The sequence below is a fragment of the Pogona vitticeps genome, chromosome 2 (genome assembly GCF_051106095.1).
Source record: "Pogona vitticeps strain Pit_001003342236 chromosome 2, PviZW2.1, whole genome shotgun sequence".
Classification (NCBI taxonomy): Eukaryota; Metazoa; Chordata; class Lepidosauria; order Squamata; family Agamidae; genus Pogona; species Pogona vitticeps.
Window position 1 is genome coordinate 59,509,538 of NC_135784.1, and position 27,080 is coordinate 59,536,617.

Sequence of the window (27,080 nt, forward strand, 5' to 3'; positions counted from 1 at the left end):
CCCTGCTTTCCCAGGGCTAACCTCCCGGGCGGTCATGTGATGGGGGATATAGTACTACGCGGGGAGAGCTAAAGGGCAGACACATCGCCAGCCCTATTGCTGGGTCGCCCGGTGGGACCCCCCCTCCCCGTTTACCTCGAGGCACTTTTCAAGGACACCCTTTGCTGCTGGATCTCTCATCTTCGGGGAGGGGGAAAGGGAACACTACGGTTTTAAAAACATCCTTTTTTAAAAAAAATCTCTCTCTTTACTTTTCTTTTTTAAATGTCAAGTGGAGCTGCTGGGATTTTTTGCCCCCAGTGGGTAATCTAAAACTGGGGCGGGGGGGGGATTCGCTGTTCTCCCTTCCCAGGTTCACCCTCAACCGCCGGTGTTGATAAGGAAGGAGAAAGTTCAGGTAAGAAGCAACTAAGATTATCCTCCAAAATAAGAGCGAAAGAACGAATGCAGGCTTGACTCGTAAGGCAATGGGGAAGCGCCAGATTTTTAGGGGGGGGGGTGGTGGATGGTCGGTGGGAGGGAGCAAGGAGGAAGGGAAGGAAGAAGTCAGCTCCCGTGAAGGTGTCTCGCAACGTGTGTATGCATGCGTGCGTAGCAACGCTAAGCAGGACGGCTGGGATCAGTGACGGAGATCTCTGGAGGGACCGATCGGGTCGGATCGATTCAATGCAATGCAGTTTGCACGAGAATCCCAGGAATGTTGTCGGAATGGAAGCGAGATCTGCCTTTGCTCGCATCCACCTCGGCAGGGCGTTGTGCGTAAGGTGTTTACAGTGTGCAGAAAAAGCGAGGCGGGGAAACGTGTGTGTGTGTGTGTGTGTGTGTGTGGAATCCTGTTATGGATTCTCTCCCACTCTGAAGGACAAGATAATTGCCTATTAGACTTTGATGCGTTGCGATCCTTTAGTTCTGATGGAGATCCGAGTTTTCCGAGCGAGGAACGTGGCGCTTTCTCCTTTACCATATGTTCAGTCAGGCAGCGTGGTCTCGGAATCGCTGGCTACAGCCGTCCTCAGGCGGGATAGAGTGTGGGGAACGGTCGCCTTCCTTTAAATAACGAGCAGGCCCGGTGGTGCTTTCCCGCTTCCCAGCTGAGCTGGGAAGTGAGGTTTTTTTGTGGCCGCTGGAAGGGATCAGAAATCGGCCCTAGAGGGGAGGCCTCTTTTTCTCTCCATGTTTTTCACTCGAGGCTCGACTCCTTCCAGCAGGTTAAAAATGTCTCTGTTTTATTTTAAGATTTCCCATCCTGCACCTCTAGGAGTGAAATACAAACACATGGTTGGGGCGGGGGAAGAGGCTGGAGAGGCACTGCAGATGGCGAGCGCTTTGCGATCTTTATTGTAAATCAGTGTCAAGGGAGCAAGGAGAGTCAGCTGTCACCGGGGAAAGGTCCCAGAGAACAGTTGAGCTGTCAAAACAGGCCGGCCCCAGGCTGTAGCTCGACACAAGCCCCGTTGATGCGCTGTGACACAGCAGAGGCGCTTCTGAGCTTCAAAGAGCGTTTAGTCTGTTGAAGTATTTTGTGTGATTCTGCAGCTTGCGTAGTCAGACACCAGAGAAGGTTTGGTATGTCTCCTTTGGGAAGCTAAGGAGACAGTCAGAAGCGGTGCCCTGCCATGCCATGCCGTCCGGCCAAAAATCCTGCCTTTTAGGATCAGCAATGTGATACCTCCAAGTTGGGTCACCCAGCACACACGCTGAGTTTTATCTTCCGAGCCTGCAAGGAAGGATACTGCACGGGCTTCCTAGGGAGCACAAGACTGTTCCACACATAGAGCTTCTCCATCTTGAGCACAGGTGCGTGTGCGTGTGTGTGTGAGAGAGAAAACCTGCATAAACTGTCATGAGAGAAAGCCATAGGTTTCTTTTCCTTCGGAGCAGAAGGCAAAAGAGACCCTCGGATGACCTTCACAGGCGATGCGGCGTCTCGGAGGTCCCCTTTCGCCTTTGCACCCAGGCAGGAACAAACGTCACGTATGGATCCCCACTCGGTCTCTTCTCAGCTGCTCTCAGGTTGAGGACTGACTCTGCTCTCTCCGTTCCCCAACATGTAGCCACTCCATGTAATTGTGAAGGTATCGCTTCTGGCCCGGGGGGGGGGGGGGGAAGCGTTTTCTCCTTTCCGAGATAGGACTCCGCGCCGCCGAGGAGGGGAAAGGAGAGAGGCCGGCCTTCCAGGTTCTCCCGCAAAAAGAGCGAGGAGGTGTTTACCAATTCCCCCCCCCTTCTTTTTTTCTGGAAGGTCGTGGTGGGAAAGTAAAGCTCACAGAGGCAGCCGCCGCAACAGGAGGCGGCAGCTGTGAGCACTGCAACGAGAGAGAGAGAGAGAGAGAGAGAGAGAGAGAGGGTTGCAGGGTTACTGTCGGTCATTTCAAATTTCAGAGGCCAAAGGGAGGGAGTGGAGAAGCGTGTTCAGCCGCTCTCTTTCACGCGCAGTCTTGTGGAGCTGAAACACGCTGGGCTATTTAGAGGAAGCAAAACAAATCTCTCTTCCCCCCCCCCACCCCCGCAGCTCAACTGCAGCCTCAGGTCTTGCAAGGCTCAGTAGGCGGCGTGTCCCTCCAACCCCACTTGCCTCCTCTTCCTCTCTCTCTCTCTCCCTCCCTCCCCCCCAACCGGTACCTCTGTGGCTAGGACAGTGAACCCCCCCCCCACCTTCACTCAGTCACCTCTCTTGATCACGGGGCAGAGAGAGAGGGGCTTGGGGTTGCCTGTGTGTGACCAGCATGAATGTCTAAGTGGAATGTGGATTAAAGTCTTTGGCCCTGACGGCTGTAAACAAAGCCTTCCTTCCTTCAGAAAACAAAAGAGAATGGGTGTATTTTAGAGCCAGTTGGCTTTGAACGCGAGAAAGGGGACTGCTCTGTCCCCCCCCCCTCCGTTCCTGCAGCAGTTGCAACCAACTCAGCGAGCTAGGCTGCATGTTGATCTTGTGCCAGTCTTTCCTAATCGGCTCCCAGAGACTTCGGGTTACTTATCAACTTTCCAAGATTGACAGGTTATGTAGTCTGTAATTTTAAATTACGAAACAAGGGGATGGGAAGGAGGGGGGGGAAGCAAGACCTATGGTGGGTAAATGGTAGAGGTAGAGACACTGAGGGAAGAAAAGTCTTCTTTAAACCTTTCTTGTGAGAATTTGGCCTGGATCCCATGTTCTCTCCAACCATGAGATCTAGAAACTTGCTCTGTCTTGATTTATAATCAAGTGCCTGAAGAAACACTGGAATAAATCTGTCTACAAAATGAGATCATGGCACAAAATATGTGCTGCTGTATCTTTCCTTCTGTTCTGCCTTATTGCTGGAAGGCCTTTTCTCCCTGCCAAAATTATCAATAATAATAATAATAATAATAATAATAATAATAATAATAATAATAATAATAATAATAATAATAATAATAATAATAATAATAATAATAATAATAATAAATGTGCTATATCCACTGATCTATGCCAGCTTGCTTACTAGTAACCTTGTCAGAGGCAAAGTGAGTACAGGAGAGAGGACTTAACATTATCAAGGGTTTTCAGAAAATGTCTTAGCCCATGTGCTCTTCTCCTAGAGGTGCATATATGTTTACATGTATGCATGGGCATTCCCCAATTGTTCAGAATGTATTGATATAATTTTTTAATCCCCCAAAGACTGATGGTGGTAGGTGGGTTTTGGCCATTGTTACTGTGTCTTCAAGTGTATCAGCTGGATAGTTTATAGAAGAAAACTCACATGCACAATGTAAGGCTTACACGTTGGGACACTGGCTTGTGTACTCAAGCGTAAACACATATGCTTCCTGGTCCTGTTTATTACTCTAGCTTTGAAAATCCAGCAGAGCAGCCAGATGCAAAAGGGAACAAAACTCCTGCATCTTGTGTAGACAAGGGAATTGCAGCTGGTTAAGCTGGCATGACAGGTCACACTGTTGAAACTCTCTTTTTAAAAGCAGAAGAAGCCTGTCTTCTTCTCTTTTGGTATCTGGCCATCCTAGAATCAAACCGTTCTCCCCCCCCCCCCAGGGGGGCAAATGGGGTGGTATGCTAAACAAGTAAGTAAGTGTCACCTTGCAAGGTCTAAGAATGGGTGTTTATGGCCCCTGGTCCCATGGCAGTTGCCCACCACTGCTCCGCAGTTAAGCAGAAACATGAACTTATTTCTCTTAATCTAAAGAAGACATATACCAACTATTAGAGCACAGTGGCTCGTGTTTCGCTACAGGAAAACAGTGACAATGGTGTGCGCCTGCTGGGTAGTTCCTGGAATTTCTAGACCCTGGCTTTCCAGTTAATTTTTGCAAGAACATTCTTTGAAAGTACATTGATTATCTTCCCATTGGATAATTGCCTGTAATGAGAACATTCGGTTTGTGCAGTCCAAGTTTGTAGGGGGAACATGGCTTATGGGGTTGTTTGGCATCAAAGAGCTGGCAGCAGCCCTTCCTTGAGTGTAACTGTCAGCATATTCCCAGCTGTTTAAAGAGCACCCAGTGGGAGCAATGAGATGGCATTCCTCAGTTGTATGCCAAACGTCCTCCGGAGTGACAAACTGCTCAATTTGTACATAGCTTTCTGCATTCTCCTCTGAGAAGCGGTGCCCTGGTCCATAGAACAGTTCTTGTCCTCTTAGACCAGAATTGTACTGCAAGTCCCAGCTGAAGCAGAGCCACCAAATCAATTACAGAATGGTTAGTCAACACTTAAAGAAGGCACACTGATTCAGTGGGTCTACTCTGTTACTTGGTCTAACTACCAGTAGGCTTCAGGCCTAATACTTAGCTAGTGACCTATGCAAACAGCTGTTGTTCAGAACAAGGTGACTCTTAAGAGAAGTAAAGAGAAAGCAGCTTCCTAATAATACCCCTGTGGTGCTGTGAAGTCAGTAAGAAGATTCCTACCAGTGGGAGGCCAGGGGCGTCCTGTTGAAAATTAGCTTTAGATGAAAGGAACTATTCATTCATTCACAGTTGCAAGCAGCCCTTGGTGAATTAAAATGCACTTTAACTCCCATAACTGCAACATTATTTATTTTTGTGCTACATATTTCTGTGAGAATCCGAAAGTCAGGGTGAGCATTTAGTCGTTAGTGGGAGAACGATTGCGCCCATTCCTTCTGAATCCAGCCTTCCCCTCACTTTCAGTGACAGCTGTGACAGGGCAAGGAAAGTGGCATTAAGATCTCACATAGGCCTCCTGACCTGGGCGCCTTTGCCTTGTGTTCATGTTTCCTCAGTGAGACTACACTGATTTTTGCCATATGGGAATAGAAATGTAAGATGAAAAACAGCTGGGCCTTTAGTAAAAAAAAAAAAAAAACATACTCATGATTTGTAGGCTATTTCACTCTTCCTCTTCGTTTCTCCTCTACACAGTCTAAGTACCATATTTTTAGGACTCACTTATCATTCTTACCCCAAGTGGAAATGATAGAGAACAAGGCCAATTTATACAGAGGGGTTCTGGCTGTTTTTCCGTCTTCATTTGTTCCACCTCAGAGTTCAGAGAAGTCACTTTTTTGGCTGACTGCTCCCAAGACCCCTCAGGCAGCCTGGCCAAAGGCCAAAAACCAATGGGACTCGGGGAGGTTGTCATTCAAAAGAATAACTTTTGCAAGCTGTTAAGTCCTCCATTCAGCTGTGTTTCTTGGCTTGTTTTTGTACCTCTGGTAGCTGCTGCTGCTGCCACTGCCTCCTCCTCCTCCTTCGTTTTTTGAAATACTGCTTCACTGAGCTCTTTGGATATATGAGTGTTTGCTGTGGCAAATCCTGTGATCGTATGGGGTTAGTGAGTTTTAAATCCATTGCAGTCAATGAGCTTAAGACTGCAACCCTATGCAGTCCTACCCAGGCATACATCCCACTGAACTCAGTGGGGGTTGCTGCTAAACAGATGTATACCAGATTGTGTTGTAAGTGTAGCTCATTGTACTGAATTGTGGACAGATGTCTGTCCTCAGAGACCGAAAGGAGAAAGGCGTTGGTTTCCCTTTTTCTGTCATATGACCATAGCAGTTGGACTGCCATGTAAATGCACTGTATTTGTGATCCTACTCAGAAGTTGAGCATATGCCTAGGTAAGATCGCAGCCTTAGTCAAGTTTGATTCAGATCTATATGTCTCTCTGTCAAGCTTTCTATCAATCTATGTACCTTATTGTTTTTACACGTCATTCCTGTCACATGGCACAACAGTGCATGCAGAGTGACTAATAAGAATATTAAAATCACCCTGTGAAAATCATAAAATAAAACATAATGAAGCAGACTTTTTTCCACTGGAATCACAATCTAAAATATCAGGATATTAAGAACAGATGCAGAGCAGCATAACAGAGTATACTGTGTAGATTCAGAGGAGCATAATGAAACAATTTAATGTAAAGCAAGGACAGGACTCAGAGCAGGAAACGTTCTGAAAAGTTGAGCAGGTTGGATGTTGAAGGGTAGTGTTGAGTGGGAAGATGCTCTCCTTAATTCAGGCTTTCTAATCTGATGACTACAACTCCCATCATGCCCCAATAGCCCCTGTAAAACTGCCATGGATCACAAACCAAGGATGCTACCAGTCTGCCTCAGACCTAAAAAGTGTTGTTGCTAAACATCTGCACTTTGAAGACACTTCGTGATCTAACTGCAAATCATTCAGGAGCTTGTCAGTAGATATTTATCTACCTTCTGCCTGGTGTTACCCTCATATACCCTGGCACAGTTCATTTACAGTGGCATTATATGATGTGAAAACAGACACTAGTGTAGATGCTGCTAAGAGCTGAATGCCATTGCGTCCCTAGGTGTTAACATGGAGCTAGTGTCGATCTCCTATAATGTGCAGGCTACCACCGTTTGATGTCACTGTAGTTTTCAGTTTTTAAAGGAAGCCCTCTACAGAGAGTGTATCACTGTAGACTGGCCTGCAGGTCACTGAGTTCCTGATCACTGTTGTGGGCAGATGGCTGTTTTTGTAGGAGTAGCTACAGCTGGGGCAGCAACCTCTGATAAAAATCCTTCCTGCCCCTATTTGGGATTCAAGGAATAATAGCAGCTCCAGGCTGTTCACCTGGTCCCTGAGGGGGAATGCATCCTCACCACCCCAAGGGAACTGCCAGTGCTGAGATCAATCAAATCCCTCAGCATTAACATCTGCATTGAGTTTTACTTTCTCCACCTTTACCTTGCCTATCACTAACCTAACCTCAGACCATCTGCTCCAGGCTTCCATCAACACACCTGGCTTTGGTGTTGGGGGGGAGAATGAAACATATCTGCGTGCTCTCTGTATACTAATGATACCTCACCCCTAATTTCCCTTGGGAGTTTCACGTAGACATGTCAGAGCATGGGGAAGATGAGTCCCCTGTAAGTAAGATCCGGACAGCATGTCTTCCCCAACCCCTAGCCCCTGGGTCCTGACTAGGTATGTGGAGGCTCAGAAAAAAGAAATCCAGAAAAATTTGGAAACTTTGCAGAACCTGGGAAAAGCCTCCAGGTCATCATGTTCTTTCATCGAATGCATGAAATCATTTTAATGACAAAATTTCATTCACTCAGAATGTTAGGAAGCATGAGGGTATGCAAGGAGAACCATCTACAGCAGTGGTCCCCAACCTTGGGCCTCCAGATGTTCTTGGACTTCACCTCCCAGAAATCCTGGCCAGTAGAGGTGGTGGTGAAGGCTTCTGGGAGTTGTAGTGCAGGAACATCTGGAGGCCCAAAGTTGGGGACCACTGATCTACAGGACAAACAACACCTGTGCCTGTTGCAGACACAAATCCAACACAGGAATCGAGGCTGTGTATCTGTGGCTGCTGCTGCCTTCCTGAGAGAAGCATAAGAGAGAAGAGGATTTTCTCCCTCCTTGATTGCAAAGCAAAGCATTGGGGCAGTTTACGGCTGCCTCTTTCACACTGTATAGGACGTGTTCACAGTGTTGCCTGTGTAAAGCTTTTGCCTTTTTAAACTCCGCAAATAGGGAACAGTACAACTTTAGGTGCTACTTTAAGACACAAATGAAGCAATTTGCAATGCCAAAGCAGAAAAAAGTATGTGTGGTAGAGTGATGGGCTAGGACTCTGGAGGACAAGATTCGAACTCCTGCTCAGCCATGGAAACTGACCAGGGGAGTGAAACTGACAAAACTACTCTTTATATATCTCAGGTATCTTGATAGCCCCGCTAGGGTCATTATAAGTCGGTTCTGACTTGGCACCACAGCACAACAGCGACACACATAAAATAAGTTTAGGTTTGATGTGAAAAGAAATATTGCAACTATTTCAGTCCTTCTTGACCACATTTCTCTGCCTCTCCCCCAGAAAACTCTTCTGGAGGAATCACTGTCTTTTTAATGACATCAAAACTGCCAAATCTTATATATCTGTCATACAAGCTAGTTTGGAAACTTTGCAAATGAGACTGTATTTCAGCTCTGTCAGTTGGAGCAACTATTGGCTTATCTGGTTTGGTTTCTTAATTAAGCATGCAAGAAGATGTCAGATGCCTGTATATAAAGTATTCATATTGTTTTATTAAGTTTGTATTCTCTTTTGCATAGGGGGAAAAGCTGGAATAAATTTATTAATAAAGTTTATTTAACTGAGAAATCCTCTATAGTTGTTTGGTTAACTAATCAAACAACTGATTAAATTCATTGGTATATTACAAAACTTACATATTGATGCATTTTTAGATATTGAAAGAAATGTGTGATAATTCAATAAACATTCATTATTTTGAAAATCATGTTTCATATTTTGGTTTTCATTGCCTGTACACTAATACAATAACACTAGTACAACATTGTCTGAACAAGTAAGGAAAATATGTTCCTAATTTTCAGCTGAGCTGACAGTACATTTTGTCTGTCAGTTAATCAACTTTTCTTTCAAGTTGATTAATCCAAAAATTATCCTGAAGAAATCCTGTAATTCTATGCACCATAATATGGAAAGGTAGAGACATGTATAGTGTGGTGCTGTAAAGCTCACAGAGCCAAGGAAATAGGCATTGAGCAAATGCTGTCTTTTGGTGTATGAATGAAGGTATGTGAAAAATCATTTTTACAGCTCAGAATGATTCCAGGCTATGGGCCCACAACATGGCCTCTAACCTTTGCTTGAACTTCCTCCCGTTTAATCCATTTGACCATTTCCTAAGTGTTGTCAGTTGACAGGAAGAAAGGACTGGCATTCATGCGCAACTAGGAAAGCGTGCAGCTTGGCAGGCCAACAAGTGGCCTTTCTTTAGATTGAGTTAGCCACGTACCCCCACCTTACCTTGCATCAGTCAAGAAACCCTCTCTGGACTGAAGAAATACACTTTTATTGCTCTGAGTTTCCTGTGGAATGTTAATGGACTCAGGCTGACAGAGCATGTGAGTGACATTGTGCAAAACATTTCTTGCTAAATCAGCCACAGCTCACAGACATGGGATTTTATTTCCTTAAGTGGAGCAAAACAAACATGGGGCCATGAAGTATGCAGAACAAGCAGTGTGGATTATAGAAGATTCCCATAAGCATCTTTCACCCCTCCTTTGAGACAGTGACCACTTCTCAGGGTAAAGTGGCTGCTGCAGCCACTGCAAACGAGCATGTTAAAAATGATGCTGTGGGAAAGGTGTCAGAGCGCTGTCTCGTACAAACCACACATGTTCTCCCTCTTTCTTGCAAATCTTGGAGATGTTCCATTTTTGGATGACAACTCCCAAGTTGGAGGATTCTGGGAGTCACAGAAGAGAAAAAGGAACATTTCCAAGCTCTTCTTTCTTTTTTGAAAGCCCGATTATACAACTAGCCTCTACCATCCCAATAGCTTCCCTACCAAAAGTATTATGTTTTTGACAGAAGTTGGGAATGCTACATTTCGGGACCACAATACCCAAAATCCTTCTGGCAGTAGTTATACTGTATGATTCTGGAAGTTCTAGTTCCAAAAACTATTCTTTTCACCCAAACTTTACTCATGGTCACCTTAACTGCAACAAACCATGTAATGGTTTCTTAAATTAATTGTCTTAATATTGCAATTGTATTTATATATTTTTAATATTGATTTATTTTATGTTGTAAGCCGCCCCGAGTAGACATGGTCTAGAGGGGCAGAGTATAAATAAATAAATAAATAAATAAATAAATAAATAAATAAATAAATAAATAAATAAATAATAAAGTGATGTTGGTCTGAGACGCCATCCTCCTTTGATAACTTCAAGTACAGTTTTGCAGCTGTTGTTTTTGCCTCTGGTACCCATTTGAGTTGAGTAGGGAGATCTGTGTCTTCTTTTCTTGACAAGTCTGAAGCTGAGTAAGTTGAAGCATGTCTGAAGCTGCGGCTCAAAGGGGTTGGTCTCAATGATTTGAAATCCCACATCGAAATGAGAGGCTAAGTCTAACAAGTTTTTGTATTTAGATGCTGCTGTGGGATTTAGATCCCAAGGCAGTGTCTCCAAATGAGAGGCAGGAGAATAAAGTCATTGTACCTTTACTGTGGACCACAGGAATTAAAAACCAGAGCCAATATCAGATAGGGCCTTTAAAAAAAAATAGGGAGGGCAGCCCTGAAAAGAAGAGAAATCTCTTTGCCAAGGTAGAGTGGTTATTTAGTCCACTTTAACGCAAGGTTGCAGAAAGGGCCGTGCAAAGGATCATGGTGCTAGAAACTGGATTCATTAATCTGGAAAGGAAAATCCTCCTAGTGTACTTGCTGTTGAAGCAAAGCCAATATTTTTAGCTCGTACTATAGTGAGCTTTGCATTACACCCTGATTAGCCTATATTTATGTATGTGAGCAAGTTAAAAATAAAGTCAGTGGAAAGCTACAGCCCAGCAATAAACACTCTATTTGATACGGAGATTAGGAGATGGTAAAAGTTTCAGTTGCTTTCCTACTCCTTATCCTTTAGCTTCAGTTAAGCAGAACGATGCTGAATAGCCCTTCTCTCCTCTCACCAGAATTTGTTTTGGCAAAGGGCTGTTAGAGATCTAAAGGATGCAGAGTTGCTCTTTATTTTATTTTATTTTTTGGAAAGAATTCTTTTGCAAGCATGTGGTGCAATCTTGGGAAAAGGCTTTCAAGCACTCAAGAAATCCTCTTGGGTGAGACAAGCAATATCAAAACATGTAGCAACATGTGCCATCAGCGAGGACTTTTAAGCCGAGTTGCAGAAAGCTTTGTAGTTTTTGAGTGCCGAGATGCATGATTAAACCTGACTTCTGATTGTCACTGTTTGTGTTTCTCCTATTCAGGCTCCTGATCTGTTGGTACATGCTGGTGGGAGACGCATAAAGAGGTTATCCAGGAATGGTGGATCACTTGCTTCCTGCGGATGAAGCTTTCTCATCCGCCAGGCCCTCGATTGGATACTTCGGGGACATGATGCCCATGCGGAGGTCGTACCAAATGTTGCCTTCTCCCTTGTCTGAAGATGATAGCGATTCCTCAAGTTTTTGCTCATGTTCCAGCCCCGATTCCCAAGTTCTTGGCTCAAGTTATGGGAGCTCATCGAGTGCTGAGAGTCAGGACAGTATCTTGGACTATTTGCTGTCCCAGGCATCGTTAGGAAACGGCCTTGCCTCTTGGTGGGACAAAAGGAGACTTCAGCCCATTGTGAAGGAGGAACATTTTCGGATGCCTGAGTTCATGGTGGAGATGGAAGACTCTGGACCATTCCAGCCCACCCTTGAGGAGATAGAGGAATTTCTGGAAGAGAACATGGAGACCGAACTCAAGGAAGGGCCTAAAAGTGAGACCAAAGACATGAGAGCTTGTAGCCAGCTTACTGTGGCTTCTATACAGCAAAAAGACCACCTCATGCCCAGTCTTAGTTTAAAAGACAGTAAAAGTGAACAGTCAAGCAACGCAGTAGAAGGTAGCCATGCATCGAATGGAACAGTGCCCCTTGATGGAGGGATACCAGTCATGCTCCAAATCCAGCCTGTCCAAGTTAAGCAAGCGTCAAACACAAGCCCTAGTTCACAAGGGCAACCACAAGAGAATGTTAAAATTGCACAGCTCCTGGTCAACATCCAAGGACAAACCTTTGCGCTTGTGCCGCACCTTGTCCAGTCATCCAGTTTGAACTCATCTTCCAAATTTGTCCGCATAGCCCCAGTGCCAATAGCTGCAAAACCTCTCGGGCCAGGTGGTACAATCCAGGGTCAAACGGGGGTCCTCGTGGGTCAAAAGTTCCAGAAGAACCCTGCAGCAGAACTCATTAAAATGCACAAATGTTCCTTTCCTGGATGTACCAAGATGTACACCAAGAGCAGCCATTTGAAAGCTCACCTGCGAAGGCACACGGGAGAAAAACCTTTTGCATGTACTTGGCCAGGATGTGGCTGGAGGTCAGTACTAAGAGGGGATGATGGGTAAACCGTATTTCATAGAGATCACTCTTCTTCTCATTTGTAAGGCAGCCATTGTAAACAAAATTTATTTATGAACACACATTCGCTCGTGCCTTGTCACCATTAGAACTTCACTTAGATTATCCCAGGGACACAAATGATTTGCAGAACACGTTCTAGTGGTTTTTAGTGGCATATATATCTTTCTAAATGCTAAACTGAATCTCGTTTCCAACAATACTTTTTATTTTGGAGGAGGCATTGGCATTTGGCATTCTTGGCCTAATTGCACCTTACTTTCTGCAAGTAGTAGAAAGTAAGCATAGGCCAGCGATGGGAAAGTTTGCCTTTTTGGACTATTGCTTCCAGAACACCCTGGTCAGGATGATCTGGGACACAAATCAACTCAAGTTGAACGGTAGAGCTTTGTCCGTCAAAGAGTGTTGGTGGGGAACAGCTCTACCTGAGAACTCCTGCTAGACAGAGTCAGGCACTGTGAGATTAGATGAACAAATGGTTTGACCTAGTGTAAGACCACTTTCTGTGTACCTGTAAATACAGTTATCAGATGCATTATTTTCAAAGCGTTTTATGTGAATGCACACATCCACATTTATAGAAATCTGTTTTGTGAAGGACTGAATGCTAGGGTTGTGAAGAAATCTTGGCAGTGTCCCCTTTGTCTTTAATATAGATTGTCTGGATGTGGGAAGACAGCCTGTTGAGAATACTCTAAAATCTGCAAGAATTCTTGGCTCCAGTTTCAGAGTGAAACTAGAACCACTTTTTTTATGCAAGAAGCCAACGTTTATTGCATTTTCTGATAATTCTCATTTCCAATAATGCCAGTGAGTGAGCAAATGAAGGAATGAATGAATGAACAAATGAACAAACAAATGAACGAACAAACAAACAAATGAATCAATCAATCAATCAATCAATCAATTAATCAATCAATCATTCAATCCCCAAACCCTGTAGTAAACAAAAAAGGATCTATTTCTGGCAAGGAGAAAAATTCTCATGGTTTCTCATTTGTTACACGAAAACAAACAAAGCAGTTTTAAATTGCGATTCAGTGTTGATTTTCAATTCACACCAGTTTAGAATGTTTTTTTCCAAAAGTCATCTGATGAATATTTATTAGCTTGTAACTCATTGCTGTGTTGAGAATCTTTGACACACCTGATAGTTCTGGAGTTCTACTGTGCAGTGACTACAAATGTGGTTTTGAAGTGGGAAATAGTACTTGTGCATGTTTCCCAAATATCTGGGTGTAAAGAGCTTGTGCTTTTCTTCAAAACAGAGAAGAGCATCAAAAAACAAAAACATGTCTTTGCTTTTGAGGAGTTTGGGTTCAATGTGGACCTCTCTGTCCACAAATCTTTCCAGCTCCAAACCTGTATGATTCAGTTCTAGATTTTGGGATTCACATGATTAAGTATTAAACAACCAAAGTAAACCCCAAATTGCAGTTTACTAAGTAACTAGTAGAGTATTTGGTTGATTCCTATGGTCTATACGGATTATCTCTGAAAGAAAAACTCTTCATTTAATACTTGACTTGTCCAATAAATTTAGGTTTTGACTTTCAAAATCTATGACACTTCTCTGGGTTGGGGAATCATATGACTCCTATCCCTGCAAAAATATTTGAGTTCTTAATAGTAAGATCTGTTTTTGTCCTGATGGTTTCCTTTGCCATTTCTAATGTTTGTTTTCCTGTCATCATAAGACCTATTGTTGGGAATCAGTGCATGGAAGCAACACCAAAATGTTCAGATTTTTTGAAAAAAAAAGTTAAAATGATTTCTTACATTCTGAAATCTGTGCACTTGTATTCTGACCATGTCCATTTGAGGCCTGTAGGTGACTTCCTATGCTTATTTGTTCTAAGAATGTACTTGATAATTACAATAGTAAACAGAGGCTATCCGGTGAGCCAAAGCTAAGCATAGATGCAATGAGTGAAAATGTCAAGAGGACAGGGGGTTGTAAGGTACAAACAGGGCAGGTTTACATCACTATGCAGTGCTGATGGTCTGTCCATACCTCTAGGAAGGATTGAGTATGTTATAGATCAGTGGTGCCCTACCTGAGGTCCCCAGATGTTCTTGAACTACAACTCCCAGAAATCCTGGCCAGCACAGCTAGTAGTGAAGGCTTCTGGGAGTTTTAGTCCAAGAACATCTGGGGATCCAAGGTTGGGAATCATTGGTACAGAATAAAATGAGATTCCCCCGATGTTGGATGTATTTAGTATATCCAGACACAGATGGATACATTTTAGGATGCCTATGTAGAACATTTGGATCACTCAGTAGATCCAGAATGTTTCTGTGCACAGTGTGGAACCTGCATTTTCCCAATACTTTCTTATTTTCCTTCTAATTCCCATTTTTGCCAGATAGCAGTGACCCGCTGTACTTTTTCTATAAAGGCACACACAGGATATTTAGGAATGCATCTGTATGACAAGCAGTGGCTAGACTCAGTTAAATTTCTCTTACAGCTCAGAAAAATATCACTATGCATGTGTCACAGGGGAGAGGACAATGGCCATTTCCCAGGTTTTGTAAAAAGAGAGATTGGTTGATTTGCTTTGTAACTGGCCTTTCTGATTTCTTCAAAACGGTGGGTAAGGGAGTGTCACCTGCTTGATGTATGGTATAGGACAGAAGATGAATTGCCGCATATAGGTGTACAAGTTTTGGTAGCTTAATAATATCCTAGACATTATTAAGCTACCAGAAGTTGTAGACCACCTTCATATTCATTGATTAGGAATCTGTACAGTTGGTAGATCACCACTTCTTTTAATCTTCTGGATCTTTGCAATTAACTTTGAGCAAATGACTTCATTTGCAACTGGAGGCCCCCAGAAGCTGGTGCACAAGAATTGAAAGAATTCAAGAACTGCATTTTCGCAGTACTGGGGAAGCTGCAGGTTTCATTAGCCCTAGCCAGCATAGCTGGAAGTGAGAGATTATGGGTTACTCCATCCCAGAAAAGTGTGTTGGGTTACAGTTGCCCACTGTTGATCTGATCATCTGAGTCAAGTGATATAGTCTTTCAGAAGGTATAATGGCTACTCACAATGGTGAGAGAAGGCTTAATGGAAACATCTGTGAGACCAAATTCTGTGAGCAGGCATGCTTTGGAACCAAAAATCCTTGCCTTTGGAAGCTGAGCCACAGGTTTTTTGTGACTGTTCCCCTCTTCCTCTGGTGAGCTGACCACTTACGCAAGCCGCTAAATACACAGATCAGTCAACTCAGGTAATACAAGAATTGCTCTGAGGTCAAAGATTAATGAAACTGAATACAAAGAAGGTTTGCCACTGGCAGCAAGTGCATCTTGTCCTGGCCATTCCCTTTGTGCATTTGAGAAAATCTTAACACTTTAGATCTAATCCTGCCTTCACTCTGGGGCCAGGTGCATCTCAATCCAGACCTATCCAGCTGAGACTTTTTGTTAAAGGGAAGGAGGGATGCTGCACATTTTTCAAAGGTGTGCTTGTGTCCTTCATGTATCCTGTACTTGCCATTTAAATAAATCTGGGCTTGGGGCACTTGCTGCATGTTCTTCTTGATCATCAAAGTCAGATTGCCAGTAACTAGAGCTAAGAGGGCTCAGAATTACACCCTTCTCCTTTTATCAGTGGAACATGTTTACTTTTCAAAAGTTCAGAGAAGGAGAGGAGGGGAACCTCACATGACTGTGCTGAGTACCTCTGGAGCCTCTGTTCTTTTCCAGTGCTCTTTATCTTTTCAAATGAACATACAAGCCCAAGATACTGCTGGTATTTTTCCTTCAGTCTTTCCCCCCTTCTTGTTTATGCCAGCATGGGTAGAGTTCCTCTACCCCTCACAGCAAATGCATTCAATGTTGCTTACCCCCACCCCACTTAAATCTGCACAAAAAGCAATTAAAAGCCAGGCTCCTTCCCTCCTGAATTCAGGAAATTAGTGAAGTCAGAATTATATAAACCTGCCTTTAATAACCTATTCCCGAATGCTGATAATATTATTTTTTTTCTTCCATTTTCTTGTATTAATTTTAGATCTTGATCAGTGAACACCTCACAATGATAGTATTGTTATATGGGGCATGAGGGGTTCTGACTTTTATTTGTAAACTGGCCAGAGTAGTATGTTCACTAAAGGGGTGATATAAAAATGAAGGAAGGAAGGAAGGAAGGAAGGAAGGAAGGAAGGAAGGAAGGAAGGAAGGAAGGAAGGAAGGAAGGAAGGAAATTCCCTTAGTTTATATACATGGAAATGAAATATTTGAAAAAGTTATTTTTCTAGACTCTGTCTCCTAGAATACTCAAACCAGCAGGCCTACTAGTCCTGCAGGATAGGAGTTTTAATTGAGAAAATATTAACTTTTCCAAAGTCTCATTTAGCTGTGGACGGAGCTTGAAGTGTTCCCTCTTCCTCAATAAATGGGATCATGAAATTAAAAACAGCAGAACCTCAAATTGCTAGCATGCCCCACACTGCTTTGTGCTTTCTATTTTTATTAATGCTGTGACCTTAATGGAGGGTGGACAGAGTTCAGAGTGGGGTACAGGCACGAAGTCAAGGACCAGACTGTGTGTCTGGTTATAGTTATCTTCAGTAGCTCAGGGGGCAGAGCCTTGTGTAAATGCTGGCAGTATACTTTCCCTTCAGCTTTAGAAGCCAAACAGAATTTCAGGATGTTTTATATACCCAAACACACGCACAAGCATATATAAATCAAGATGGTCTGGGGAAAAGAGTTCTGATTGGCTGCTTTCTTAACACAGATGGTTTCAGATAGAGAGGTTTTTTTTTCAGCCACACCTGTATAGGGACAAAACATGAGACCTTGGACCATCTGCATTCAAAGCATATGTTCCATTGCTGCACTGTTTTATTTTATTTTATTTTATTTTATTGCTAGCTTTTCTCCCACAGGGGACCGAATGAAACAATAATTAAAGACAATGTAATTAAATACAATTAAAAACAAATGGCTGAAATCCTGTGGCTTGGTGTAAAAAAACAACTTGAGGGGTACACATGCATGCTGGCTTGGTGTGCATGCACGCACTTCAAGAATCACAGCATGGACTTTTTATTTGCTCATAACAACAGATTGAAACTTAACATTTTTTACACTTCTAAAATAAATTACAACTCCAATAGGCCCATCTGAATTAATGGCACTTATGGGGGAGTTGGCTTTCCAAATTCCCACGGATTGTCTAGACATACTCTAGTGTGACTTGCTATGTTAAACAACAAGATTTCAACCACTATGCCCTAAATGTGTTTATTCAAGCTTCTCCTGTAGCATGATGGTTAAATGGAAGGCCGATGAGGATCCGCTGGTAGAGCCATACTGCCGTTCATTCAGTCACCAGAGAGACAACTGAAAAACAAACTGGTTTGCAATAGATCAAGAAGGGTTTCTTCTGACTTTTAACAATAGAATGAAAAATATGCCCTCTCCCCTCAAATTTGCCTGCAGAAACAAAGGAGGCTTGGGGAAAACAAAAATAATCTTGTGTGATGGGATTATTAGTTCAGCTCTGGGTACTGAAAAGAAAGTCCCACTGCTCAGAATATGCTCAGAGACACCCTGTTCTTCCACTCTAAGTAGATGCCTTCTGCACCTTGTTCTGCTTGGTGCACATTGGGATTCTTGAAATGAAAAACAACTTCGCATTCTGAATGACTGGCAGCTGCCTGTCTTTATCCTACCAATCAGTTTCTCCTTTTCTCTGTTCTTCGGCTGTATGGTTCTTCCTTCTACAGCATGCGGCCAACAGCATCAGTAGTATCTGGCAAATTGGCACTCTGGCCTCCAGGATCAGTTGCTGGCCTTGCATATTGTACCAGTCTCTGTATGACATTATCTGCACTTCAGCTGCTTCCTCACCAAGTAACATCTGAAAACACCAAGTGACTCAGGGTCATCAAGCTGTGCGTTTCCTCTGCCCTTGCTCCACATCCATGGCAAGAGGAGGGACCACCAATCTCTAGCAGAGCAGAAGCTTTGTCCTGGATCCAGCCCCTGGCATCTCCTTTCAAAAGGAGGAAGTGGAACATGACATCTCTGCATGTTTATTGGTTCTATTGTTTTTAAATCTTTTAATGCCACCCAGAGTAGACCATTTGTCTAGATGGGCGGGGTATAAATCTAATTTTTTAAAAAAGGAAAAGCCTGTGCCTTAGAAGCTGGAGAAATGATTGCCAGTCTGAAGTAAAAACACTGAGGCAAATGGACAAAGGATCTAACCACATTTAAGACTGCGCTCCACCTTCCTGTACTGGCTGCTGGTGGGAGTAGGGAAACTTACATTGTGATGAAACCACAATGTGCAGTGTTTGTAGGCATTACACAACAGGTACGGTAACTCATCATGAGAAAGAAGTGGGCTAAGTTACCCTCATTTTTAATGACTTGAATGGTTTTTGCTACCATTGCACCATGATGAGATTCTGCAAGATAACTTATCTGGTTGTGGTATGTACTCAGATAAGCCCTGCAGCCAGACAAGAAATGTCTCCCTGAGGAAGGAAAGATTTGTCACGATTTCTTAAAACTTGCTGATGGGGCAACATGAATGACACTCCACCTCAAGTATCTTAGCATTCAGATCCTTCACAGCAGATGTCAAAATAATCTCCCCCCACCTCATCTCAAGAGACAAATTGTGTAGGTCTGATACACATCATTTGTACTAAATTTCCTTTACGTGAATGTGTATCAGAATGCTCACCTGTATACTAATATTGCCTATGGTGGAAAGGGAAACTGACAGAGTTCTATAAAAGAATGTTAACTGCAACTCAAGAAGAAGCACTAAGTAAATATCAGATGCAATAGAGCTGTAGAATTAGGAAAGAGTTTGGTTGAAGTTGTTATCAAGATGCCATAATCACGTTTCTAAATTAATTCTGCATTCAAAAATCCAATTTGGAATTTGCTGCAGTTCACATACTTGAACTCAGATCTCAGGTTGAAATGCAAATATCCAATTCCATGGTTGGTATGTGACCTATGAAACTGATCTTTAAAGCTACACCCTTGATATTTTAGGACATGACACCTAAATTTTTATATAACAGTCCTTGGGACTCAAAAGACTAGTCAATATTTGTGTGTTGCCTTTGCACAATTTAAGTGAAAATTTGGGTTTTTGGTATTTAGCCATGATTCTGGATGCCTTTCATATTTAGATCCAGGTGTATGAGAATCATGGCCTCTGTTGTTGCTGCTGCTGCTATTATCAAACCTTTGTAAGGAGTAGAAAAATATTGGTCAAAATCCTGCCAGTTGGCATAGTAAATTGCACTAGAGTAGCCCGTTGAACATGGGACATGGTGGTACTGTGGGTTAAACTGCAGAAGACTCTGTGCTGCAAGGTCGGAAGACCAGCAGTAGCAAGATTGAATCCATGTGACGGAGTGAGCTCCCGTCACTTGTCCCAGCTCCTGCCAACCTAGCAGTTCAAAAGCATGCAATTGCAAGTAGATATATAGGTACCACCACAGTGGGAAGGTAATAGTGTTCTGTGTCTAGTCATGCTCGCCACGTGACCATGGAAACTGTCTACAGACAAACGCTGGCTCTATGGCTTGGAAATGGGGATGAGCACCTCACCTTAGAGTCAGATACGACTGGACATTTGTCAAGGGAAACCTTTACCTTTACCTAGGCCCATTGAACCAATGTTGATTTGTTGCATCAACTCCTCTGTAAGTCCTCTTGATTTAAATGGGCCTCCTTTAACTGCAATTAACTATATTAAAGTCATTTGAAGATAGAGTATGTCCATTTGAACTAATAAAATTTATGGAGGAGTTTATACACCTAATCCCCTTTGATCAAATGTAGGCATCCAGTGCAATTTACTATGCTAAGCAATAGGATTTTCACCATTGTATTAATATTGTGGTTCCTAAATGGTATTTAGGGGGACGTGGTGGCGCTGTGGGCTAAACCGCAGAAGCCTGTGCTGCAGGGTCAGAAGACCAGCAGTCGTAAGATCGAATCCATGCGACGGAGTGAGCGCCCGTCGCTTGTCCCAGATCCCGCCAACCTAGCGGTTCGAAAGCGTGCAAATGCGAGTAGATAAATAGGGACCACCTCGGTGGGAAGGTAAACACCGTTCCGTGTCTAAATCACACTGGCCATGTGACCACGGAAAGATTGTCTTCGGACAAACGCTGGCTCTATGGCTTGAAGAGCGGGATGAGCGCCGCCCCCTAGAGTCGGACATGACTGGACAAAAATTGTCAAGGGGAACCTTTACCTTTACCTTTTAAATGGTATTTATGCCACACACTTTCAGGTTTTCCATGAGACTGTAGTAACAGTGTGATGGAACACCCTGGAGGCCTTTTCAGAGTAAACACTAACCAAACTCTAATAAAACTTCTAGCCCTTCTACATTCTGATACATATTGAACACATAGAGCAAGGAGAAAGGAGAATCAACCACTGTTTAGAGGCCTAGACTCTGAGAAGGTAGACTAGCCTTGGGTTCTCAACCCCAAAGAGAACACCAGGACGAATTCTAGGACGTTCTAACAAACCTGTCCTGGATCGAGAAATGGGTGTGATAGAAATGTTGCAGAGGGTTTAGATTATTTGCTAATCCAAGATATTATTGCTCAGGGGTGATGGATAATTTCATCCAGATTACCCCAGAAGCACCAAGACACCACAAATCATGGCACTGTTTCCTCTGGGTCAATTCATTCATAGAGCCGCTTCAGAAAGCGAGAGTCCATCCATTTTCATTTTCATGCATCTTTCTCCCCAGCAACTGTCATGCAGGCAAATGTAATGCTTTGCAAAGAGCCAGATTAATGCTGTCTCTGAGTCCCCAAATGTTCTTGGACTAAAACTCCCCAAAGTCTTCACCACTAACTGTGCTGGCTAGAATTTCTGGGAGTTGTAGTCCAAGAACATCTGGGGACTCAAGACTGGGAACCACTGCTCTGCAATTCCAGAGTCCAAACTCGCCATTACTACATGGCCCAAAGGGAATGTTGTTTCTTGATTCATCTTACATAATATACCAAAAACTGTAATGGGATCTGGTTGAATAACAGTAAGACCTAAATAGTGCCAAAACCATTTCCATATATCCTGAAGGGTGGTCAGAGCAAGGAAATATGAGCTATGGTTCCCTGCAAATAGGGAATAACCATTAAATGGACATTTTTCTTTTTAAAAAGGTTAGCATACTTACATCCCACTCAAATACTTTTTTGGTTTAGAAAATGATAAACAATTGTGATTCTTCAGCTGTTTTTGAACAGTCGGTCTCTGACTATTGGCAATATAGGGCAGATAGGAGTTTTAGGGAGGGGGAAAAGGCCACAGTTGCCCACACCTGATTTAGAATATCTAAAGCATTGTGATGTCAAATGAGGAAAATGTTTTGTCTCCGTTTCCAGATACAGGCTGGGATCCAACTGAGGGAAACAGGTCTGTCAGTGGAACAAGGTGGACAGATTCCACCCCTTCCCCCTGCCACCTTTTCCAGTAGGCCAGAAAAAGCTCCCTAGCAGAATTTTGCAAGGTGCAAGGGGCTGGAAGGGGGTCAAAAGAGGAGAAAGTCCCATTGAAAGCCTGTGGTAGAGAGAATCTCACCCTCCTGGTTCTATTGACAGAATGGCTTCCATCAGTAGAAGTTTTCCTCAGTTCATTGTTGTTATTCTGCTGAGAACTCCAGGATCTAAAATGATGAGGATTTTCTACCATGGGTCAAAAAGTACTGCTGCCTGTTTTTCCAAGAACAATCTGTTAGTACAGTATATTTATCTTTCTAATACAGTTACCTTGTATCATTACAAATATGTAAAACCATGACATAATAGCAACTCAACACGAATAAGGACAAGCTTGTGGAATACTTTAAGATATTACATAACAGCATGCAGAATTCTATCTCTATAGCTTTTGGTTGTTGTTTTTTTCCTTCTTTTTTTGTAAACACATACGGGCCACTGAGTTTATTTTTATGGGTATTGTAAGACGATCGTTCTGAGCAAGCTGGGCAAGAACATAGCAACATTGTTACCTGATCAACTGCAAGTTCAGTTATGATGTAAAATATATTTTTATCATCTTAACTCATGTTGCTTTCCATAGCTCAGATGACACATACATTGGATAAGCACATTCCCCTCATCTCCTGAATATGCTCTTCATAAAGGCAAATCCCAATGGACTTAGCGTTTCTTGTTTTGCTTATACAAATAAATATCAGCGGATATACATAAACAGTGACATCTTTGTTAAGTTGTTTTAAATACTTGGAATTAGAGAAGAGAATGGTCATGCTGGCTTAGGTCTTCTTAAAGCTGTAGCCACTCTTTACTACTATCTGGCTGACACTGCTTCAAGACATTGCTCTTTAAAGGGGCTGCATTTTCACTCGTGTGTTAGGAACCCTGGACTCTTCCAGGGGCAATTTGAGGTAGTGTCATGTCCAAAGAGGTTTTTGAAATCAGAGCTGAGAAATAGACTTTTGAAGGGGGATGAATATAATGGCATGCTGGAGATGCTCGCAACAGTGCCGTGAGTGGTAGGATGATGCTCTGTGACCTTGTTACAAAGGGCTTCAGCATTTCATAGCACCTACTCTTCCTCAAAGTAACTTTCCAAGTTGTGCTTGAAATTTTCCATCCTGTTTGTGGACTGAGACAGTGACTACTTCAGTAAATTTCTCTAGGGGAAGACATAATTATCCAACAGCTTTTCAGGATGAAGCTCATCATTAGCAGAGAAATGAACAAGTACAAGGAAGAAGAACTCAGCTACTATTGTTTTGTTTAGTTTTGTTTCCTGTAGAAAAAAAGTTTAGAGAAAATTCAGAAAAACAGCATTTTTTTCTGCAGTGGTAGAAAAGAAAAATGTCTTATTTTTTTTTCCCCAGACATGGTGGCTAAACTCTGTTTTCACCTTGGTTAGAGCTGAAATAAAAGGACATCTGACAACCTGCACATTTGTGTGAAAAAAAGAGAGACAAAGACTATAAAGCTGGTTCTCAAGAAACTACAAAATCATTGTACTTCAGTTCTGGGCCTATTATAAGGATTATTGAAATAATGTATGGAGAGAACTTTGTTCTGTAACAGAGGCAGGATACAGAACACCTGAGGTGTTTTGGCCTAGAACTTCCATCTGCCCCACCCAATGTGGCAAATAACAGAGAACTGTGGCAGTTGTGGTCTAAGCCATCTGGAGGGCCAAAGGTTCTCCATCCCTATGAGATAGAAATGCTCATTACAGTATTTTCTCTTTTTTTCCCCCATGTACTGGTGGTGATTTACCAAGGTGGAAGCAATAAAGTGATCGGTTTCATCTTTTCTATTTTCAGGTTCTCTCGATCTGATGAACTTTCTCGGCATAGGCGCTCCCACTCGGGAGTGAAGCCTTACCAATGTCCTGTCTGTGAGAAGAAGTTTGCTCGAAGTGACCACTTGTCCAAGCATGTCAAAGTCCATCGATTTCCTAGAAGCAGCCGCTCTATGCGCGCAGTGAACTGAGGTGTCTTCCCGCCTCCGCCTTTTCACCTGTTTGTCCAAGAATAGGTGTCGGCAGCCCTTTGTTCAGCATCGTTCTCGTGAAGCAACCTTATTGTGATAATTTATTCATCTCCCCGTAATGTCTGATGCCATGTCCTCACACATGCACCACGTGCATCTTCTTTGTTGCCACCTACCACTTGGCCTTATTTCTTTTCATTCTCTTCCTTCCTGCTGTTGCTATTGCTGCTTTTTTGAAAATCCCGGTGTTTTATATTTAGCTGTTTTCTCCTGCACCATGATAATTGATGGGCTCCTCGCTGCTAGTTAATTATAGTTCTGGCATTCCTGAGGGCTTTGCTCGTGTATAGGGCTATTCATTGTGAAGGTTTGTTTTATTTTTTAAAATTGTATTAAGTTGGCCTAATTATCCAGTTTGGAAACAGCAAATTCCTTTTGATGTGGAAACAAATCCTGTGTGTATGTGTGTGTGTACATTTTGTTTGTTTGTTTGCTATGGTGGTGTTTATCAGCTAGGGATCTGTGGGAGCTATCAAAAGAGCAGAAAGACAAAGTCTTTGTACATGTGTGTGGGTATGCAGTGCTATGCACGTTGCAATAAGGGGGGGGGGGCTGGAAAAATGACTTTTAGGAAACTGTAGCATCCAGATACTACTACAGCACCACTACCTGCGCCTGAATGCTAGTGGCCGTGTGAGTGCGAGGATTCTGGGAGCTGTAGCATCCAGAAAGTTATCTGGCAGTTGAGTCATGGCAACTGGACTTCTTTCTTATTAAATGGAAACGTTTCACTACTCATTCAAGTAGCTTCTTCAATCAAGTAGTGAAAACATTTCAACCTAATAAGAAAGAAGTCCAGTTGCCATTACTCAACCTCCAGATAACCTCACCTGGATGAAAGAATCTTCACAGATACGTTCAGAAAGTTATTTCTGCCAAATTCTGCCAACCAGTTAGTCTCATTTTCTAGTCTGAATACTGTGTTCTTTCTGGAACCAGAATTCTGTTTTGAGAAGAGACTGTCAGATCCCCCCAATTCCTGTGTAAAGCCTGCTCGTTTGTTAAGCTTCTTGGCACTTCTGCACCAAATGTTCCCTCCCTTCACTCATCATTTACTGGCTCCTGACCTCCATACTTCATCCCAGACTGCCCAATTCACTCTCAGCTCCACTGCTTGACATTGCAATGAGACCATACTGGATTGTTGAAGACAAACATTGGCAATGGAAGGGAGGAAAAGTCAAGGAGAAGGACAAAGAATTTGTGTTCCTACTACAATCACCTGGACATACCTCCTATAAAAAAGCTTCACTGTCATCTTTATATGGTTTCTAATGATGACGGCTGTAATACTGGCAGCATAGGATTTTCGCCTAAAGGAGCTTAAATGAACAGAGCTTGGCATTAACTTGTTACGAATGACTCATTACTCGTAACCAATTACTTCTTAAATAATGAAGGTATAACTACATGACCTTACATTGACAACCTAACTAGTGATAACTTCACTATTTTTGCAAACTAATGGTAATTTTAAAAGTTACCTTTTAGTTATGGGGTGTATCTTCACAAAATAGTCTAGAAGGACTGTCACATGGCTCCAGTGATGGCTTATGTTGCTGCCTTGTGCTCTGTTTTGGGTGTTGATGTGACAACAAGGTGAATGGAAGGAGACTATGTTTTTAATCACAGCCTAATGATTTCAGATGTTTTCTTGTCAGGTAACAAAAATGGCAACTATTTTGGTTATTCTTGAGAAGCATGCAAGTGAAGTGGAGAGACGCTTCCAATTGCAATGATGGCAGTAATTCGTTATTCTATGGAGCCTTTTAGAACTATAATTACTTTTAAAAAGTAGCTTCCCAAGCTCTGTGAATATGCCGGGCCCATTTCCCATGTTTACAAAGTGGAACAAAATCCTTGTTCAAACTGTTGGGATAAGAAGACTTAAGACTTAGTGAATGTTTTGTGAACGCACTTTTGGAGCCTTAGATGGCAAGTGGTAGCCAAATGTAGAGTATCCCCATAGGCCACTATTCGGAGAGCAATGCAATTAGGGCATCTGGTGTTCTAGCTAGCCAGCTTGGTAGATGGTAAGGACTTAAAGAAGGGAATGAGTATATTTTATATGGAGAAAGATATAAAATATATTCATGTTACATATATATATATAGATATATAATAAGTTAAAATATATACATATAACCAGACGCTGGATGCAAAATTATCCTTTTAGGCAACATTTACCCTCTCCCTTTTTGTAGTCTGTTAATAGGACAAAGCTATCTAGCAATATAGGATCTGATAATAAGAGAAGATTTAAAAGAATTAAACAAAGGAGGTAGCAAGTCCTCTTTGATCCCAGATACTGTCTGTGGGGAAATACAGGCATGAAGTATGACCCAATCCCATTGTAAGCAATGGGACAGGCTTACAGAAAGTAAGCCCTATTGCTTTCAATGAGATTTGGTTGCAATGAACTTCTTTTGGACTATGCCCTGTCTGTTCCTCCTTTCCCCCATTTTATTTTATTTTAATTTTTCTGGTGAGCCAAATGGGAAATAGAACACTACAATTCTAGTATTGATAAGTCAAAATGGAGGCTTGGTTGCCCTTTAAGAGCAACAGATCCATGACCTTCTTGTAGGAATGCATTCCTTCTGTCCTCTAGAAAGACGTAGAAATGAATCTCTCTTCTGTTGACTGTTTTTTTTAAAAAATTCACATCCTATGAATGTATGTAAATAAAACTGTACATATTGCACATTTATATAAAATATCTTGTAATAACACATGGAAAAATTGTAAATTGGAAACAAAAGGATATCTTTAAAGCCATTGTACATAAAGTTACAATTCTGTATATTTTTCCTTTGTTCTTCATAAAATATATTTACTTTGACAATAAAAAGAAAACTGAAATTTTGAAATGGTGTTATGAAATTATGAAATGGTGTTTTCTTGGTCTTAAATGTGGCAACCCATTGTCCTGGTGTTCCGGGCTGAACTGGGCTGTACTGATAGGAAAAAACAGTAATAGTGCTGAGAATACCAATCTCTTTAGTGCCATTTTTCGTGGAATACTGTATATGTTTATATGCAAAGACAAGTGTCTATGCAGTCACTACACTAGAATGACCTTGTTCCTGAATTACATTTTCACAGCCATACCAGTCAGCTGATTTTTCTGAACTCCATTGCAA

The 27,080-nt window shown here is 42.4% G+C and overlaps 1 protein-coding gene across 1 annotated transcript; it reads left to right on the plus strand.

Annotated features, from left to right (window-relative positions):
- On the plus strand, window positions 1-26,807 carry KLF15 (KLF transcription factor 15). The gene is made up of 3 exons (XM_020810288.3): window positions 1-397; window positions 11,237-12,334; window positions 23,709-26,807. The coding sequence occupies exons 2-3, from the start codon at window positions 11,292-11,294 to the stop codon at window positions 23,875-23,877; spliced, it is 1,212 nt and encodes a 403-aa protein (XP_020665947.1). The 5' UTR covers window positions 1-397; window positions 11,237-11,291; the 3' UTR covers window positions 23,878-26,807.
- Window positions 26,808-27,080: the final 273 nt, after the last annotated feature.